Here is a 21,331-nt window from a genome sequence, read left to right as displayed (position 1 = left end):
CTGCTTCTTTTCACCTGAAAGTGAGGAGTTTCGCCAGGGAGACATAGCACGTGAGAGGATCACGCTATTCCCCTCATTTTTCCCCTCCCCCCCTGAACAGCCACCCTGACCGACCAGAGGAGGCGCTAGTGTAGCGACCAGGACACATACCCACATCTGGCTTCCCACCATTAGACATGGCCAGTTGTGTCTGTAGGGCTGCCCAACCAAGCCGGAGGTAACACAGGGATTCGAACCGGCGATTCATCCTCTTTGTCTCCCCTGCCTTTCCTATCTCTCTTTATACTGTCACTTTCAAATAAAGGCGGAAATGGCCAAAAAAATTATCTTTAAAAAAAAATCCACTCATTGCAGTGGTAATAATCCTTGATTTGATTTTATCTTTTTTTAAGATAATTTTTTTTTATGTGGTACTGCTGTACCAGGTGAGCCACCGGGGCACCCCTGATTTTGTTTTATCTAAAGGGATTCACCATTCACAGCCCATGAGTTTCCAGACTTTTTCAGCAATAAGCTCGATAGATCATAAACAAAATTAGTTCTTCAACTCCAGCTACTGTTGCAGATTATGTCTACCAAATTCATATCGATACAATGAGTCACTGATAGTCCCTGTTATTACAGCTTTTGAGACTATCTCTCTTGATACTTTGACTAAGCTTGTGTCAGCTTCTAAACCAACTACTTGGCTGCTTGAGAGTTGTGTATCAACAACTTTCGACCCATATTGAAGAAAACTATCTTTTTGAAACTTTTCAATCAGCTTTCAGGGCCTGTAACTCCACTGAAACTGCCCTGATCACAGTGATGAACGATCTTCTACTAACAGTGGACTCTGATTCTGCCTTTGTGCTTCTGCTACTTGACCTTAGTGCAGCCTTTGACACCACTGATCACTGTATACTATTAGAGAGAATAAATTGTAATTTTGGTGTCTCTGGCTTCGCTCTCTCTTTGCTTAAGTCCTTATCTGGAAGAACACGTTGTGCCTGATGTAATAGTCTCCTAACACTACTACTAATTTTGGCCGCTCCTATTAGGGGTCGCCACAGCGGATCATCTGTTTACACCTCTTCCTGTCCTCTGCATCTTCCTCTGTCACGCCATTGTCTGCTATAATAGTATTACATCGAAATTCTCTGACGTTAAATATGGCGAACCTCAGGGCTCGGCTCTTGGCCCTCTACATTTCTCTCTTTATATTTCACCTCTTGGCCAGATCATACGCAGGCATGGAATACATTTTCATTGCTATGTGGATGATACTCAGTTGTATGTGCCTATAACGGCTGATGATCATACTCAAATGACAAATTTAGAGGTCTGCTTGGCTGCTGTGAAAAATTAGATGTCGCTAAATTTTATGCTTTTAAATTCGGATAAAACTGAGATGCTGGTCATTGGCTCTGCTAGACACAAACACCAATTTGATCAAGTAAAAACAACAATCGACAACTCTGTGATTTCACAAAGTTTTGCAGATAAAAGGTGTTATGTTTGATCCCAGCCTTTCCTTTGAAGCACATTAAAGAAATCACCGACTGCCTTTTTTTCACTTATGTAACATAACTACAATTCGGACTTTCCTGTCTATGGATGATGCAGAGACTCTAATACATGCATTTGTTTCATCCAGACTTGATTACTGTAATGTTCTGTTTTCAAGTCTGCCACATGCTAGTACTAAAAGTCTTCCAATGGTTCAAAATGCTGCAGCTACACTTACTAAAACTAGAAAATTTGACCACATTACACCAATTCTTGCCTCCCTTCATTGGCTTCCTATCCATGTTAGATCAGACTTTCAGGTGCCTCTGCTGATCCTAAACGGGCGTGTCCCATCATATCTGTCTCATCTCCTTAAACCTTACATTCCATCTCAAGTTCCCTGCTCCCAAAATACAGGGCTGCTGTGTATCTAAAGCTAAAAAGAAGCTGGTGGCAGAGCCTCTTCGTATCGGGCCCCGTTCTTATGGAATAACCTCCTGTTGCCGTCAGACAATCAGAGTCTGTTGAGTCCTTTAAATCCAAACTTAAAAATCACCTTTTTGCCTTAACCTACAATTAGTTGCCTTTAAATTAAGTACTTCACGACCTGTACTGCATGGCGGGTCGGTTTCTGTCTCAATGAATTTACCAAGCACTGTTCTGCTGACGAGATTATAGAGTATAGCTTATCGACTATTGCAAACTGTTCTCTTCTCTCATCTGCCTTTTCTCTCTCTGAATTATGTCTTCTCCTTTCTCTTCTTCTGTGTATGTGAATGGTGTGATGTGAGTCGCCCCTGTGTGCACGTGTAGTCTGTCTTCCTCCCAGGTCTCCATGGTGACGGTGGTCGCTACCTGGACACTGCTTGGCATCTCCCTCATCACATTTATTTTTAAATATCTTATTTATAAATCCATATAATTTTGTTATAACATTGAAAAAGGATATCCTTTTCTCACTCCGATGTGTGACTAAATGTTTTTTTCTTGCCTCTTCTCCAATGTATGTGAATGGTTTGATGTGAGTCTCCCCTGTGTACATGTGTAGTCTAGCCTCCTGTCAGGTCTACATAGTGATGATGGTCACGTGGCTAAGGGCCTGGGCTTTTCTGGTGGCATCTGGACACTGCTTGGCATCCTCTTCATATAGTTTATAATTTCATTATAATTCATTTATCCTCTTTCAATGTTGTTTTCTGTAAATGGCATACACACAGTGTTCATTGCACATTGTCTGTCTTGGGAGAGAGATCCTTCCTATGATGTTCTCCCTGAGGTTTCTTACTATTTTTTCTCCAAGGTGTTTTTTAAGGAGTTATTCCTTATCTGATACGAGGGTCTAAGGACAGGATGTTGCGTTGCTGTAAAGCCCACTGAGACAAATTTGTAATTTGTGATAATGGGCTATACAAATAAGATTGGCTTGACTTGACTTATCCTCGATAACTGTTTTATGTGAAAAAGCAAGAAAAGTTTGTTTCACATTGGAAACACATTGCGGGCAAAAGTTGAAAGAACTGAACTTTTTTAGGATAAGCATGTTCCCAGTTATTCTTGGACATTACAAGGGCCCTATGTCACCGTCTGTACTGAGTTTTGAATAGGTCTTGGGTATATCTGACTTTCAATCCAGACAGTAAGACAGTATCTAGAGTTTAGAAATGTCTTTTCAACTGATTCCAAGGATTTATAGCTGCGGTTTTCTGTCAAAAACAAAAGGTCTCATTGCTGATGGTAAGATGACCTGTAATTCTTGTTACATCTGCAGGAAATGTTGATGATGAGCTTGGCTTGTATGGAGTTGCAGTTAGAACAATGGTCACACAGCAAAGGAAAGACTTGTAAGTATTAATGAAGTAGCCTCTACCCGGGCTTGTGACATTAATCTGTTGGATAATGACTGTAATTTTCTTTTACTTTTTTGTTTAATTCTAATTTAAATTTTAGTGTCTCCAAGAAGGAATCTTAATGGTCCAGGCTGCGATGCTATTGGCACAGAGTTCCCTGGACAGCACTACCAGGGCGATCTGTTCATCCTAGCCTTGGGTTCCTCTCAGAGGGACCTTTTTGAGGGTGACTGGCTAGATATTATGGTGCGTGTTTATTGGCTGAAGGCACGATTTTTGGCCCTTCAGGTAAGCTCTCCATTCCATTGTGTTTTTTGCCTCAATTTTTGATTCTGTAATAGCTTTACTCTGCAAAAAAAATGCTGTCAAGTTTATTTGTATAGTGCAAATTCACAAGGTATTCCAGTAAGTACAATATACGATACCCGTTATCCTTGAACCCTAGACCTGAATGAAGTATGTCCTTCCCAATGATTGCTCTCTTGTTTTTGTCTCAGGGAGAGATGGAATTGGCCTTGGAGAGCTATGATGTCTGCACAGGCTTGCTACAGAGCAAGCCAAAGACTCCAGAGGGCAAACATTACACCATCCAACTGCCTAACCTACGCATAGATGCTGCAATCTCAGTGGAGGAGGTTTGTGTTGGTTGTTATAAAAAAAACCTTCCCAACACATAAGTTTGTCAGTTCCTATGCATAAAGACTCCTTAGACTTTAAAAGGAAATATTTTAAAAGTTAGTTTTACCATCAAACATTCTGTCTAACATGAAGCACTTCTAACATGATGCAGAGCTGTCTTTTATCATCCACTAAATATAGTTTCATGTGATTACATGCAAAATTTGTAAATTAAAATATCCTGGATACACCCAAGGAAAACTAGCAGTCTTGTTGTTTCATGCACTGAATTAATTGAAAAATTTGTCGTGCCCCCCCCCCCCAAAAAAAATCTCTTCCCATGGACAGATTGACAAGAGGCTAAAGTCTCTGGAGCGTTGTCAGTCTCTGGAGGAGATCCAGCGCCTATTTGTATCTGGAGACTTTGAGTCTGTTGTGCGTCTGCTGCAGCCCACTCTTAACTATGGTGGCAGGAGTAAACCTCTGGAGTTTGTCAGCTCAGCGCCGGAGAGGCCTGCGCAGCTGTTGCTGCTCCAGGTTAGAAAGACATAAACACAGTAGTCTTGATTCTACCTTGTTTTGAAGATGTTGAATTGCAGGATTAATGTAAGTTTATCTTTTGTGCCCACATGTTTATATATTTTGCTGTTGTTTATAGTTCTTATTTTATCTTTTATTTCTACTTGCTTCTGTTTTTCTTTTTTCTATTTGTTTCTATTTTCTTGTTATCTTGTATCTTGTTAGTTTTTAGTTTTTTTTTCTTTACTAGAGTGTGAGTGTCTGTAATAGGACCCAATTTCCCCTCGGGGATGAATTAAGTGTTCTGATTCTGATTCTGGTTTTTGTCTGATACCTGCCTTGTGGACTAGAACTCCCTGTTGAAGCAGCAGGACTACCACCAATGTCTGGAGTGCACAGAGTTGGCCCTAAATGAAGCCTTGCAGCAACTCAACTCCGCTTCAGCCAGCTCCCCTTCTGCTAAAGAGGAATGGGTAAAAACTATCACACAGCTGCTGACTGGCATAGAGGTTTGCTTCACTGAGAACCCAGAGCTACTCAGCAATGTCCCTCGTTTCTCCAGCATGGCCCGACTGGCAAACAACCTCATCCAGGTCAGCCATGTGCCTAGCACAATACTATTCTTTGCTGGCAAGAATGGACAATCTTGTGTGTCACCTAATATTTGTGTGCGGTTGTTGTTTTGGTTCCAGCTGATTGATCTTAGCATGACCATCTCTGAGGATCCGAAGGAACCTTATTTCTCCTCGGTTCTACCCTGGATTATCCTGCATCGCATTATCAAACATGAAGAGGCTGCCTTTGACTGTCTGCTGCGGCAGCACATGTCTGTAGGGGATGATGAAGGTTTGTTAGGTTCTCATCTTCAAACTTGCTACTTTCCTCTGATGTTTATGCCACAGTAGATGTCACACTGCCTGATACCATTAAGTCTCATCCTCAGACGACTCCGACACTCCCATGCTACCTTCTTCGTTGATGCTGCTGAGTACAGCCCATGAGTACCTTGGTCGTCGGTCTTGGTGCTGCAACTCGGATGGCGCGCTCCTTAAATTCTTTGTAAGTTTGCTGTCATATGTAGCATTGCATAAACCGACTAATTTAATCACGGCCTATTGAATGTGTCGTGTGTGGTGTACTCTGCTGTAATGATAAATGCCATTAATTAAGAAACAGTTGGGGATTTGATATTAAATGCTTGTATATCTTTTCATTATTCTTTTGATCGTGTTATTGTAAAGAGGAAATGAAATGAGAGAATTTGTTTGTGTAAGTTGTTTTAGGCATAACTTAAAGCTCATGAGCTGTGAGACTGAGATGGATAAAGGAAATTACATTTTGAAATGTTTTGATTTATTTTTTTCATTATATACTAGAAATAATGTAAAATAATCTCAAATGACAGTCCATGTCAGAACTTGTGTGTGATGAAGCACGATTGTCCTTGAGACAAAAGTGACTCCAGTGAGCTGCCCTGTTCTAAGCATTAATGGTTTTGGATGGAGGAAGGTCATATTACACAACAGTAGCAGAAGCAGTTGCTTTGTTGTTCTTTTATTTATTTGTTTATTTTATGATTTTATATTATATCTCATGCAGAAAGTACAATCTGAAAGGGATTAGAGACTGTAAGGTGGTGACGGGAGAACGTAGCTAGGCAGCATCAGATGGTGGTCTGTAGGATGACTTTGGAGATCAAGAAGAGGAAGAGGGTAAAGGCAGAGCCAAAGATCAAATGGTGGAAGTTGAAGAAGGAAGACTGATGTGTGGAGTTCGGGGAGGAGTTAAGACAGTCACGGTGGTAGTGAAGAGTTGCTGGATGGCTGGGCAACCACTGCAGAAATAGTGAGGGAGACAGCTAGGAAGGTACTTGGTGTGTCATATGGACAGAGGAAGGAAGACAAGGAGACTTGGTGGTGGAATGAGGGAGTACATGAGAGTATACAGAGGAAGTGGTTTACAAAGAAGTGGGAAAGTCAAGAAGATGAAGGAAGTAGACTGGAGCACAAGAAGATGTGGCGTAAAGCAAAGAGAGAGGTAGTGAAGGCAAAGGAAAAGGCGTATGGCGAGTTGTATGAGAGGTTGGACATTAAGGAAGAAGAAAAGAACTGTTACTGGTTGGCTTGACAGAGGGACCGAGCTTGGAAGGATGTGCAGCAGGTTAGGGTGATGAAGGATCAAGATGGAAATGTGCTGACAAGCGAGGAGAGTGTGTTGAGAAGGTGGAAAGAGTACTTTGAGGAGCTGATGAATGAAGAAAATGAGAGAGAAGGTTGGATGATGCGAATCAGGAAATGGGTGGATTAGCAAGGAGGAAGTGAGGGCAGCTATGAAGAGGATGAAGAGTGGAAAGGCAGTTGGTCCTGATGACATACCTGTGGAGGCATGGAAGTGTTTAAGAGAGATGTCAGTGGAGTTTTTAACTTCAATTGTTTAACACAATCTTGGAAAGGGAGAGGATTCCTAAAGAGTGGAGAAGAAGCATACTGGTACCAATTTCAAAGGTGATGTGCAGAGCTGTGGCAACTACAGAGGTATAAAGTAGATCAGTCACAGCATGAATATATGGGGAAAAGTAGTGGAAGCTAGGTTAAGAGGAGAGGTGATGATTAGCGAGCAGCAGTGTGGTTTCATGCCACAAAAAAGTGCTCCAGATGTGATGTTTGCTTTGAGAATGTTGATGGAGAAGTATAGAGAAGGTCAGAAGGAGTTACATTGTGTCTTTGTTGATTTCGAGATAGCATATGACAGCATGCTGAGAGAGGAGGTGTGGTATTGTATGAGGAAGTCGGGCGTGGCAGAGTATGTAAGAGTGGTTTAGGATATGTACGAGGGCAGTGTGACAGTGGTGAGGTGTGCAGTAGCAATGACACATGGGTTCAAGGTGGAGGTGGGATTATATCAAGGATCGGCTCTGAGCCCTTTCTTGTTTGTAATGGTGATGGACAGGTTGATGGATGAGATCAGGCAGGAGTCTCCGTGGACTATGATGCTCGTGAATGACATTGTGATCTGTAGTGAGAGGAGGGAGCGAGTTGATGAGAGCCTGGAGAGGTGGAGGTATGCACTGTACAGAAGAGGAATGAAGGTCATTAGGAGCAAGATGGAATACATATAGGGAGGACAGCAGAATGGTGAGGATGCAAGGAGTAGAGGTGACAATGGTGGATGAGTTTAAATACTTAAGGTCAACTGTTCAAAGTAACGGGGGAGTGTGGAAGAAGGGTGAAGAAGAGAGTGCAGGCAGGGTGTAGTGGGTGGAGAAGCATGTCAGGAGTGATTTGCGACAGAAGGGTACCTGCAAGAGTTAAATGGAAGGTCTACAAGATGGTGGTGAGACCAGCTATGTTGTATGGTTTTGTGACGGTGGCACTGATGAAAAGTCCGGAGATGGAGCTGGAGGTGGCAGAGTTGAAGATGCTAAGATTTTCATTGGGAGTGACGAAGGACAGGATTAGGAACAAGTATATTAGAGGGACAGCTCAGGTTGGACGGTTTGGAGACAAAGCAAGAGAGGCAAGATTGAGATGGTTTGGACATGTGTGGAGGAGAGATGCTGGGTATATTGGGTGAAGGATGCTGAATATGGAGTTGCCAGGCAAGAGGAAAAGAGGAAGGCCAAAGAGGAGGTTTATGGATGTGGTGAGGGAAGACATGCAGGTTGCTGGCATGACAGAGGAGGATGCAGAGGACAGGAAATGATGGAAACGGATGATTCGCTGTGGTGACCCCTAACAGGAGCAGCTGAAAGCACTAGTAGTAGTAGATTTTATGATTTTTATATCCACAAACATTAAAATGCTTTGTATGAATTATCTAGTTTCATATGACTATTTGTTTTGTATGCCGTGCTTGTTTGATGCAGGTTGGAGTTCTGAAAAAAGAGCTTACTGCCTCCTCCAAGGATGACTCTCATCCCTACAAAGAAGAGCTGGAGATGGCCTTGGAGCAGTGCTTTTTCTGCCTGTATGCCTACCCCAGTAAGAAGAGTAAGGCCCGCTACCTCGAGGACCACTCTGCTCCACAGGTCAGACATGCATTCTTCTAAATATTATGTTAGTCATGCCTTTCGATAAGCGTGTTATGGCTACATGATTATCAGTTTCCCCAATTTTCTTCGGCACTGCTGTGCATAGGAAATAGATGCAGCATCTGTGGGTCAAACCTAAATTGCTGTCTAGTGCCATTATCCCCACTTCAGCATTCACAGCTGTTTTCGTGCAGCTTGTTCCTGCCACTCTGGTGGCATTTTAGCTGTGTGACTTCCATGAGCCTAGACTAGTACTAGTATACTAGTCATTCAGAATCCTAGCACAGCTGGCATGGTCTGAGATAATAATGAGCAACTGTTGAGTTACTCAACAGAAAACTGTAAAGAATGTTTGTGTAGGGGGCGCCCTGGTGGTTCACCTGGTAGAGCGCATACCACATAAGGCTGAGTCCTTACTGCTGCAGCCTGGGTTCGAATCCTGCCCAGGCCCTTTGCCGCATGTCATCTCCTCTCTCCCCTGCCTTCCCTGTCTCGCTCTCTACTATCACTATCCAATAAAGGTGGAAAATGCCAAGAAAATAATCTTTAAAAAGAATGTTTGTGTAAAGATAACACAAACCCCAAATAGGATCAAATCTGAAGGCCAGAATTTTATTAATCAAAAATTTATTGAAATTTGATTTTAATTTCAAACCGGGGTGATTTACTCAAAAGTTGCTCTTATGGAGGCGTCCGGGTAGTGTGGCAGTCTATTCCGTTGCCTACCAACATGGGGATCACCAGTTCAAGTCCCCGTGTTACCTCCGGCTTAGTCGGGTGTCCCTACAGACACAACTGGCCGTGTCTGCGGGTGGGAAGCCAGATGTGGATATGTGTCCTGGTCGCTGCACTAGCGCCTCCTGTGGTCGGTCGAGGCGCCTCTCCGGGGGCGGAGGAAAAACTGGGGGGAATAGCATGATCCTCCCATGCGCTATGTCCCCCTCACGAAAGTCCTCGCTGTCAGGTGAAAAGAAGCGGCTGGCGACTCCACATGTATCGGAGGAGGCATGTGGTAGTCTGCAGCCCTCCCCGGATCGGCAGAGGGGGTGGAGCAGCGACCGGGACGACTCGGAAGAGTGGGGTAATTGGCCAAGTACAAAAAAAAAGTTGCTCCTATGCTTTCAGATTTGTGGGGTATCAGTTCTTTTCATCAGTCACAGGCACGTCAGCAGCTGTAATTTATGTATCCGGCCACTAGATGGTTGTCATCCCCAAAGTTGAGTGTTAATAAATTCGAATGGCAGGTACTGAAATTCTAAGAGCAATTGTGCAATGAATGCACAAAATATTTTGCCGGTTGGGAATCAGCTGGTTAGTCATAGGATCCTTGAACAGTTTCAAAAACAACAAGTCGATGCATTAATAAACATAATGGCTGGCACGCTGCCAGGGAGCGTTAGTTAGAGTTCTCTTTTGTATCAGAGCTCCATATGAGCCAGAACCCCAGAAGAAACCAGCGGGACCAATTTACAATTTGGAACATGAAATCACAGTAGAACTGTTTACAAAGATTTATTCGTAGACATCAAATGTTAGTTACATAATTAAGGTTTAAGTGATGGCAACTGTTAGGAGAAAAAATGCAATAGCATAGCATGAAGTCAGATTCATTCAAGTGAAGTTGTGTGGTATTGTATTGGTAGACAAAAAACCATGCACATTAATAGATTAAATAAACGGTGCTCCATTCTCTCCATTTTTGTATTTCTGCTTTTTGTACTGTGATATAAAGGACTGACATTAGCATTTTCCATGCAACTCTACAATTTATCCGTGTGAACTGCAGGTTGAGCTGCTTTGGAGCAACGCAGTTTTCATGTTTGAGTATTTCAAGCCCAAGACGCTGCCGGAGTTTGACAGCTACAAGACCAGCACGGTGTCAGCCGACCTGGCTAATCTGCTGAGGAGGTTCACTGGCATCGCTCCCCTCAGTGACACTCCAACTCTGACCATGGATGAAGTGGCAGCCTACACCGAGGGCACATCTACAAAGGTTAGTTGGTGGGCTGACACTGAAAGTTAAGAGCATGGATGAGTCAAGACGTGCTTAGTGAGTGGATGTTAGCTCTCCAGAGCCCTTTGCATTGCAATGGTGTTTTGTTAAGTGACACTACAAAAGGTCATTTACCTTTCTGTACTATTTAAGGCCCCTTGCCTACCTGAGGGTGCTTCCCCAGCGCCACCCATCATTAATGAGATTTACTATCTTCTGGCTGACTACCACTTCAAGAACAAGGAGCAATCCAAAGCCATCAAGTTCTATATGCATGATATCTGCGTGTGTCCCAACAGGTTTGCACCGTCGGCTTACTGTCTCAACACCTTTTCCAAAATAAGCAATTAGTCTGTCCTTTTCTTCTTGCTTACTAGCCTTTATTTTAAGAAATGTTCATTTTATTGACACATGACCCTCCTTTAGAGTCTACATGTGTTTGCCTGCCTTTTTTCTTGTATTTTACAATTACTGAAAAAGATTTGCAATCCAAAATATTGTTTCCATTCTGGTTAAAGTAAAGCGAATGTGAACATAAATTAAATGTGTTTGGATGGCATTGGTACCAAGTCAGAATGTGTCCTTCACCAGGTTTGACTCCTGGGCTGGTATGGCTTTAGCCAGAGCCAGCCGTATCCAAGAAAAGCTCAACTCCAATGAACTGAAAAGTGACGGACCGATCTGGAAACATTCCCAGGCTGTGCTCAACTGCTTCAAAAGAGCCTTGGAGATAGACTGCTCCAACCTGTCTCTGTGGATCGAGTACGGGACAATGTCGTATGCCTTGCATTCTTTCGCCTCGCGGCAGCTCAAACAATGGACAAACGAGTTGCCCCCCGAGATGGTTAAACAGGTGATGGCACATGAGATTATAGGGTACATTTGATCCCATAGTCTGGGGTTCTTTTCATTAATTTCCTTTTTTCCCTCCCACTTCTGTTGGCTAAATAGATGTCATGCCGTGTCACTTCTTGTTGTGGCACATGTAACTTTGCCGTTGAGTAAATTGATCTGACCTCTTGAGGTGGCTTACATCACTCATGACTGCTTGGGTTTGTCTGTATGCACCCATTCATCTGTGTATGCATGTATACGCACATTTTCAAATGTTGTTTCCAGATGGAAGAGAGGAGAGACTCCATGCTGGAGACAGCCTCCCAGTGTTTCCAGAAAGCCTCACGTTGTGATGGGGACAGTGATGAAGAGGAGTGGCTCATCCATTACATGTTGGGGAAGATAGCAGAGAAACGCAGGCAGCCTCCGCGGGAATATCTGCAGCTCTATAAAAAGGTACCCAACCAAGGGTCCTACATAATAGGTTCCCAAACCTGCACGAGGCTTTGAATTTTGTGGATTGACCCAATGTTTAAATCGGCATCCAATAAACTTACATTACATTACAAGGAAGGCTTTGTAAAAAAAAAAAAAAAAAAAATGCAGTGTGTAAACTGGAGTGTCTGTTTATGTAGTGATGATTGCAGGCATTTTTTAAACTCCCCTTGTGTGTTGTTAGATAACCCACCTACAGAGATAGCAGATCGCTGACCTTCAGCCCACCCCTTCAAAAAAATTTTCCCTGGTTGGAAAATGTATTGAGTTACTCATAGGTTTGTTCTGATCAGTGGAGGCAGGTTAGCTCATGAGGAAAGGGATGGGCCATGAGGTCAGCAGAGCAGTAAAGAGGATGAGTGGGCAGGGGGCATTTGCCTCATTTTTTTAAATTAATTTAAGGCTTGTTCTGTATTGGCAATCAGTTATTCTGTTTATTCCAACTCTTTTTATATTTACAGGCAGCACACTATCTGCATGAGGAAGCAGCCAGGTACCCCCGAAAAATCCACTACCATAATCCACCTGATCTGGCTATGGAAGCCCTGGAGGTAAACAACTTTTTGAAGGTAGGAGTAGGATTTGTCGCTTGCTGTTTGTAAACACAACATTCAAAGTTGGCCCCTCTTCCCTGGCTCAGTGACACCAGAAGTGCACGCCCAAGCCAACTCTGCATCGCTCTTCATTCCCATCCTCTCCTTCAGTGGTTGCCAGCAGGTGAAAGCCAACCCCAGACTCACTCTTGTTTTGCAACGAGCTTTGTCCACTTGGTGTTTCACCTTGCTATATTTGCATCTTTTCGGTGCTGTGTGCACCATTATCGTAGCTTCCTCTTGGATGAAAGCTTACGATCTCGATTTAGCACCTGGTTGCTACATTTCCCCCCCCTTTTTTTTCTCCCCAATTGTATACAGCCAAGTACCCCACTCTTCCGAGCCGTCCTGGACGTTGCTCCACCCCTTTTGCCGATCTGGGGGAGGGCTGCAGACTATCACATGCCTCCCCCAACACATGTGGAGTCGCCAGCTGCTTCTTTTCACGTCACATTGAGGAGTTTTGCCAGGGGGACGTCGCGTGGGAGGATTACGCTATTCCCCCCCAATTCCCCCTCCCCCACGAACAGGCGCCCCGACCGACCAGAGGAGGGGCTAGTGCAGCAACCAGGACATATACCCACATCTGGCTTCCCACCCGCAGACACAGCCAATTGTGTCTGTAGGGACGCCCGACCAAGCTGGAGGTAACACTGGAATTCGAACTGACAATCCCTGCGTTGGTGGCAAAGGAATAGACTGCCACGGTACCCAGGCGCATGGTTTCTACATTTTTATAGAGTCCTGCTGCCCAAATGTTAACGCCCAGAAACGTCCCGTACGAAGCAAGATAAGAAAAAGCAGAAAATGCAGGCAGAGGACAGGGTCTCTGCAGATACAGACACCACCACATACGTCTAGTGGGTCATAAGTGATGATTGAGAGGGATTATTTTTGTATTGAGTGTACATTAATTTTTTGGAAAAGCCTACTCATTCTACCTTTAAGTTTTTAATGGTGGTTTAAAGCTGGCTAAACACTCTCTAGTTATATAACATTGAATAAATGAAAGCTGTACATGTGCACCTTATTGTAACAGCTAGTGAGATTTTCACAGCTGGTAACTGTCCCTCTCTACGATCTGCCTTCCAGTTGTATTTCCGGCTAAGTGCCACCATTTTGAAACTCTTGGAGGCTGGTGAGCCTGACTTGGAGTATGACATCTTTTTCAACATGTTGGTGGAGGCAGCCACAGGGCCATTTGCCAAAGGGGAGGAAAAGAGTATGCCAAGTATGCCCAGGTCCCATGAAAAGTGAGCCACACAGTCTCGCACAATAAATATTGGTATACATGTGCTGTCTATAGGGCTGAAAAAATCATCCTCATCTTGTCCTTTACTTGTTCCAGGGAGAAGCCTCCCTCAATGGACGAAGACTCCCTCTGTTCATCAGTTTGTGCAGCTACTGTTCTCAGCACCTCCCTTCCTCCCAATGCTGTCCCAGGTCTGACATCCCCTCCTTACATGGCCACACCAGTCGACCACGATTACGCCAAACGTAAAACTCTCCGGCGGCAGCAGTGGCAGCAGAAGCAACAGCAGCAGCAGCATGAGGAGCAGCAGGCTGATGGTACAGTCCCAGTCCTAGACACTGCCTCTGGGATGGCCGCTGGGTCTTTTATGTACTGGGACAGGAAGTGCACTGGGGAGTACTCAGAAGGCTAATCACCATGCTAATGGCTTTGGTTTCATTAATAATGATTCCCACTGGGTGATTAGGATATTGTGAAATGGGCAATATGGCTACCGATAAAATTACTGTTTTGCTGCACAAAAACTAGCAGCATATTCTCACTAATACAAGTATGAAAGTTGAGTTTGATAGAGCTTCTGCTGTGTGTGTGTGTGTGGGTGGGGGTGCCATAATGGTTTCACATCCATTTTACTGTTGGTCATCCTCCTTCTTTTGCTTTCCTACCAACTCCACTTCTAGAATTTGAGCAATGCACATTTTTCTTAATGACTGAAGCGTGCAGTGATGCAAAGCAAATGCAGGTAGTTTTTATGAAAGCATTGTGATGCAAAAGTCTGTTGTATGTTAATGTTTAAGCTTTGTGAATGGCAGCCAAGCTTTTGTTATCCTTGATCAGTTCTTGTACTGTCAGGCCAAATTGTGTCCGGGTGACATCATCGCAAGTCTGGTTGTTTAAAATAACATTTCGTGACCCCTTTTTTTGGTTGCTAGCTACCTAGCTAACTTGTCATTGATGTCAAAAAACATATAATAGCTAATATTGGATGTTTCATTTTAATGGAAAAAAGATTTATAGAACATCTTTATTGAAAATCTCGTCCACGCTACATAATGTTAGCTAGCTAGTTAGCTAGCTAGCTAACAAGGTGATCAACCAGTAGATGAACTTTCGCCTAAAAGTATGCTTTTTTTTGTGCTTTTCGAAAAACATATCCTAATATAAACAATTGCAAGTCGAATATAAAAGGTGACCCTGTGCATGTATTGTACGATGTAGCTAAAAAGAGTACACTATTAAACCTGCTTTTGCCTGCAATATTACGACGCTACGAACTACAACGAGAGAGGAATGTCAGGAATGCGAGCTGTCACGATTGCATCGCGATGACATCACCCGTACACATTTTGGCAGCCCGGACACAATTTGGCCTGACAGTCCCATGCAATATTAAAAATAAATAAGAATTGATGCTGGATCACATGCTGAAGGAATTAATCACAGACTTGTCTTAAAGTTGTAAAAGCTTTACAATTCTAGACTTATCCCTATCCTCACTTAACAAACAGGGTAAACATATTTTAAGAGATTTGATTTTCGAATAATCTGCATATAGCTATTTAAAAAGTTAATGCAGTGTTTTTCTTACTATTGCACAATCCATGTTGTGTGTGGGAATGTATGTTTCTCATACAGCAGAGCATGAAAATAGAAATGTGCATTTGCATAATTGCGCCTTGATTTAATATTGTACGTAAATCTGATGCAACCTCTTAGCTTTCACATGCATTTTTCATCCCATTACTGAACCTCAGTGACATGCATTGTTTTCAGTCATGTAATTTTTTTTCCCGTTTTTATTTTATATGTGTATATATAAAGAAAGATAAATTGGCAGCCAAGAAGAATGGACTGTAAATATTTGGTCCAACTTTGAAATTGAATGAATATATTGCAGAGCTCAGGAAGCCCGTGTTTCACTATTCACAACAATATTCTCCCATGTTGTTAATGCAGCAAAGCTGAAGCTGATTCTGAAGCAGACATGCTGAAATCCTTTTAGGAACAACATAGCCATGACCATTCATTGCCATGATACAAAAGCCAATAGCATCTTTCTACCCACCCCATGCCCTCAATCATGTTTTAGCTCAAGTGTATGAACAATGCAGCCATATTGCCCATGTTGCCAGTTTTGTCACCCTTTCCAGAATCCTTCCTACCTACCTACCTACCTACCTGCCTGCTACCTCTCTGCCTGCTTGCTTCTGTCACCTGCTTTGCCATTTATATATGCATGTAGATCTAATGGGGTGAATGTCTCCACTGCTGGACAACTTTAGTCCCTTATCACTGCCTACTAAGTCATGTTGCGAATGGTGTCACATTTTATTTGGGTTTGGTGTTGGTTTCAATTTGGTTTTCCAGAAGTTAACTGTTTGTCAATCTTCTGTGATTCCATTGTTTACCCTTCCAATTAATTTCAATTAATGTGAAAATGCCATGTCAGGAAGTATGTGGCTAGTCCTTAATTGGCACACATCTTGAGACTGAAGGCAGAAAAAAACACTACTGTGCACAACTTGGCCTGTGGGTGTCCAGTCCCTCTGGTGTGGATTCCTGTTGAAGCACACTACAGTGACGAGACTAGGGTCTGATTCAGACTTGAAGCATGCAAACCTTGCACAGACACACTGGCATTTAGCAAACCAGTAGAGGGTAAGACCTCCTCAGAGAGTTTTGTTGTTCCTCTAACATATGGTTCCATCTTGATTTGTGAACATGAAAATCCAGCATCCCCAAGAGGGAGAAACAAGACAGCTAAGACGTTGTGGCTGCTACAGTGACAGTGGATAAGCAAGCCGATTTTTTTTTGACAGAATGAAAGAACCCAGGGTGATCTTTTTTTTTTTCCACTAATATTTCCAAGATTATTCATTGATAGAAAATAAGCTTTGTTTCTTGTACTAGAGTTTCTTGCTTTGGGAGAGAAAGGGTCATGTTAATAAATACCTTTATGAGTAGCCGTTTGGTGTAACATCAGTGGTAAATGGGTGTAAATCGAAAGTTACCAATCTACCAAGGCCCACATGTATTTCATTGCACGTTTTGCGTGCTCTCTCGGAGATCGGCTTAAGTCTGAATGAGACTCTTAAGTTGTCAAGGGGAGTTGAAGCAAGGCTGTGCTCAAGTTTTCTAGAATTACTTGTTACACTTAGGAAAGAAAATATTTAATCTCAGTTCCTTTTTATCAGTTCAGAAAATGGCTTTGCTTGACTATATTTTGAAACAAGCTCCCCCATATCTTCAACAGCCTTCCCAAAGCTTGACCATGATTACTGCCTGCCCAGGTCTTCAATGTGGCTTGCTTCCCTGAATGGTACTGCTCTTAATACCCACCAAACTTTAAGAGGCTAGGTATTCAGTCCAAAACCATTTGCTGAACAGCAGTGGTGCTTTCTTAACGGAAGCGCGGACGACGTATGAAAGTTATCTAGTAACTTTCATAAGTTCTCGTAATAACTGATGTCTTTTTATCTCTGTATACTGTAATGGATCATCTGTGTTGCACTGCCTTTTGTGACATTCTTAGTTTTAATCTTGACAAATTTCTGCAAATGGTCTCCTGAGTTTGTTCTTGGTAAATTGTCTTGTTGCTCCCCTGCTAATTTTGTTATTTGCGGTCCCCTGCCAAGGAGTCTTCTTGCTGAAACTGCATGAGGCAATTAAGATAAATGCCGGCATTTTTATTTGGGGCTGTAAAAAAAAACAAGTCACCCTTCATAACATAATAGAAATCTGTTATTTGCAGTTAACTGATAGTAATTCACTGATACGAATATGTGACTAACAATCTGTGATTTGATAATTCTATGGTTATTTTTGTCTAGTTCATTGTAATTGTCAGTGTTATTTAATTCTGTTTCTGTTTTTATGGGGGCTTCTCTGAAAAATGAAAATTCTTACATGGCATAACCATTCGATATTGCATATTGCTTCAGTTGAATTGCACTAACATGAGACAGTTTTATACTGGTTAATCCTACTTCGGTTATAGATTTGTTGACCATCCTGAGGGGGAAAACTGTAAATCAAAACGTACACCCTTTATTTGTACAGAGCAATGCTACATATAAGAGTGACATTTTTAATCAAATTAGTTTTTTTTTTTTTACTGCATTTTGACCTAACAGTGTTTCCTTGATATCCCAAAGCTGTGTGTCTCACTCCTAGGCCAGGCAGCTGGCCACATGACCCGTGTTATGTATTTCTTTTGCCCCTGGCAGAGCGCAGTCAGGACAGTGAGGTGGTGCTGCTCTCTGACTCCAACTCCACCCAGGACGCCTTCACCGATCCTGCCAGCTCCCAGGACAGCAGTCACAAGTTGGTTTCAGGGAAGGCCAGCCCTTCCTCATCAGATAACACCACCCCTATGAAGGAAGGGCCTCCTGCAGCAGATGACACAGGTGTGTTAGCATGGGAATCGTAGACATTACACTGACACTCTGCTAGTGAGGTAATAGCTGAACTTTTTTAACTTGAAAATGTTTAAATTCCATCCTGCATTAGTTTCACATGGCGAAAAAAGCAGCGAAGGGGGAGGAGCTGGCAACCAGATGGAGGATAAAGATATCCCAGAAGTAGGAGACCCCATGCTGGTAACACTGAACACCAAGATTTCCATGGAACCCTGTTCTCATCCTCTGCCTGCCCCAGCCACCTCTCTGAAGCCTGCCCCTTCCCAACAAGTCAGTCCTCAGACCCTAGCTAATGAGGGCAAAAGAAAACCGGAGCCACCCCCAGAGGTGATTGAGGTGCCCAAGGCCCTACCTGCAGAGCGCGTCGACCAGAAGCGCATGCTTGTGGAGTTGTGTGTTCGTGCACTCTTCCTCTGCCTGGGCCGTTTCCCCCAGCACTACAAGAGTCTATACCGTCTGGCCTTTTTCTACGCCACCAGCAAGACCCATCAGGTCAGTCCACCCGTGATGCTACCATGCTTATTTATGGTACTAGCACATTCTCACAGCTTTTCGCCGGGGGGGTCGTGCCCATTAAACTTGAGACATTCCTGTCATCAGTATCTTCTGCTGTTTATGGTGACATTTACAGAGGACGATCTATTATTTTCTAACTATCCCTACAGTTTCGTGACGATCGCGTTTCCCTTTTTGAAACTCGTATTAGAACCTCCAGGCTGCCAGTTCTATTTAGTAATTTTTTTTTTCCTCATGGATTTTCCTGTGGGCTTGATGCCCTCCGCAGTGCTACAGAAGGTGCTGAAACAGCATGTGCATCGGCCGCAAGGCCCAGTGGGCAGAGGTGTGTGTGGGTGGATGCGCAGTGCTCTCTCTCTGCCAATTTGGCACAAGGAAATAGTGTTGAGCTTTACTGTGGTGGCATCCTTCTGTCAGCATTCTGTTTGTCGAACCGCTTTAATGCATTTTTAGTTCTATATGGTTCAATAAGGATTTGGGGATCGGAGGGTGTTTTTCGTTGTTTAAGAATATTACACGTACTTCATTGTCAGTGTGTCGGAGCTTGTGATTGATAGGACCCAGCTACACCGTGTTCCATTTGTTTCAATCACTGAAGTGAATATGCATAAATCTATATGATCTGATGCCAAGTGCTTCACCTATTTAAATGCTGGACAAACGCTACAGTGAAGACTGAATTTGCACCAAAAATACCCTGTTGCCTTGTTTGGTGTACTTACCAGCCATCTTTTGGTTGCTTCATTGGTTTCTGTAATAGTATTCATGAGCACATCAGCTATTAAGTTCAATTAAGACAACGCAATTCCCGCAGGGCAGCCTTGCTGAAGAGCAACTTCCGAAGGAGGCCTGTGGGATTGGTGAGGCTTCCCCATTTCTTCTTGCCACAAATATGCAAGCACCTTGGCCGCTGTAGCGTAGGCAGAAATCACAGTGTGGGTGGGCACAGAGAAAATCAGGTGGGCCTAACCAATCCAAGACCAGTCATACTTAATAGGTTCTGAAATGTGTATGTTAACCAAAACAGGCCATTACATCTATAACTGCCTGAATGCACCACACTTTAATCATACAAACCTTATACATCATCAGAGGTAAGGTTGCGGGCACGAAGACGGACATTAACATCATCGCGTAGCCAGGCATGGCGGCCACATAGTCACACCCACCCACACACACACACAGCTGATAGACGCAACAGCATTATTAGTCAAGCGTATGGACAGAGGTACACACGGCTGCTGACACCGGGGCAATACCGGGTCAGTGGTCCTGGGCTCTGGGTCAAGGGAGGGTCCAACTCCAATGGCTCCCACCGCCGCGCCGTCAGCTCAAGGAGCACACAACGGCACACGCCGTTTTGCACCGCTGGACCTGGACCAGGGGCACCCACACGAGCCTGATTGGGATTGAGGTCCAGACTAGAAAAGAGGCTTACATACACACCGCCAATGTTTGGGCCGTTTAAGGTCCCAGTATGTGTTTTTTATCATGTAAATCTGATGTATAGTTTGTTGATGTTCAGATCATTAGTTAACGAGTTTGTCACCAGTGTTCCATGAACAACTTCAAAGCGTTAAAGTTGGGATTTGGGAATGATGGCATGTCTCTAATATGATTGAATTTTGGTGGTGGGGCTACCCTTTTAATTAGCCTAAATTTTGATTAAATAGCGTGTGGGAGAGGAGGAGTGCTTTTGCCCTGCACAACTGGAACAAGCGTTATGTTTGCGTTATGCCCAGTCAGCGACCTGCGTGCGGTCGGAATCAGAGGGGGTGGCTTTGGAGATAATCTTGTCCCTGGGCACGAGCAAGACACACATGAACATAGCTACATAAACCACTCACACACACACACACTGTTGTGCATGAGCACTTTGAATGTGCTCATGTTTTTGGTGAACGGTGAGCTGAACCTATCTGTTTGCAACTAATGAACATGAATGCGAGCATCATTCACTCCCACAGGACTGAACGACACTCACGAACTGTGTTTTACGGCGCTTGGCATGCCGGCATGGCTAGTGCAACTGCCAATTCAGACGCAGCTACCGGTACTGCGGTAGCCAGTTAATATGAATATTTGAAGGAGTTTCATGAACAAATCAGTACATGTTCCAACGAGCAAAAAAAGTCACATTTCTATGCAAATTGTGCCCACCGGGTCTGAAAAAACAGGCCCGAACATCAGCCACATTAGCAACTAATTTGAAATGACAGTGAGTTGAAGCATCCAACCATCGGAGTAGCTCATTAAAAAAAAAAAAAAGAAAACGAAAGAAATGAATGAGAACTAGTTCATTTTTGGGACTGTGAACTGCAAAATTTTGAACTATGAACATGAACTAGTTCATGTTAATCTGTGTGAATTGAATGTCCAATTGTACACCCAAGAAAAACTACTACCAATAAACAATAATGAAATAGGCAATAGACTACGACAGTCTGAAATTGTAAATTAGCTTATGTTTGATGCTTACAGTAGGAGATGACAGGGGTTGGTGTGGGTGGTGAGTTGAGAATGATCCCTGAACTTGAGCTGAATTCTCTTCCTTTTGCTACTCACATCTTTTTGTGACAAACTTATGCAGACTGCTTTGTTTGGCCACGATTTTTATCTTACATTACAAGCAGCTAGCGAGTGGAAAGTAGGCTTCTGTTCCTCTGTGAAATGCGCGGGCTGTACACTGAATGAAAGAGTAGGGGCTGCTCACAATTTTGAAACATTA

At 43.3% G+C, this 21,331-nt stretch overlaps 1 protein-coding gene across 1 annotated transcript in view; it reads left to right on the top strand.

The window, feature by feature from the left end:
• cabin1 (calcineurin binding protein 1) overlaps window positions 1-21,331 on the top strand; it is a 67,051-nt gene that overhangs the window by 16,079 nt on the left and 29,641 nt on the right. Inside the window, exons 13-30 of the mRNA XM_056276047.1 lie at window positions 3,257-3,329; window positions 3,436-3,623; window positions 3,833-3,970; window positions 4,302-4,490; window positions 4,823-5,065; window positions 5,165-5,318; window positions 5,416-5,531; window positions 8,338-8,499; window positions 10,289-10,495; window positions 10,649-10,794; window positions 11,087-11,348; window positions 11,615-11,785; window positions 12,286-12,375; window positions 13,510-13,670; window positions 13,766-13,986; window positions 16,923-16,988; window positions 17,896-18,075; window positions 18,179-18,579. Of these exons, the coding sequence (XP_056132022.1) occupies window positions 3,257-3,329; window positions 3,436-3,623; window positions 3,833-3,970; window positions 4,302-4,490; window positions 4,823-5,065; window positions 5,165-5,318; window positions 5,416-5,531; window positions 8,338-8,499; window positions 10,289-10,495; window positions 10,649-10,794; window positions 11,087-11,348; window positions 11,615-11,785; window positions 12,286-12,375; window positions 13,510-13,670; window positions 13,766-13,986; window positions 16,923-16,988; window positions 17,896-18,075; window positions 18,179-18,579 (3,168 nt within the window). The remainder of the gene's footprint in view (window positions 1-3,256; window positions 3,330-3,435; window positions 3,624-3,832; window positions 3,971-4,301; window positions 4,491-4,822; window positions 5,066-5,164; window positions 5,319-5,415; window positions 5,532-8,337; window positions 8,500-10,288; window positions 10,496-10,648; window positions 10,795-11,086; window positions 11,349-11,614; window positions 11,786-12,285; window positions 12,376-13,509; window positions 13,671-13,765; window positions 13,987-16,922; window positions 16,989-17,895; window positions 18,076-18,178; window positions 18,580-21,331) is intronic.

Source organism: Lampris incognitus, chromosome 1, assembly GCF_029633865.1.
Source record: "Lampris incognitus isolate fLamInc1 chromosome 1, fLamInc1.hap2, whole genome shotgun sequence".
NCBI lineage: Eukaryota > Metazoa > Chordata > Actinopteri > Lampriformes > Lampridae > Lampris > Lampris incognitus.
Note: the sequence above shows the minus strand (reverse complement) of the source record. Positions and strands in the feature narration are given on the sequence as shown.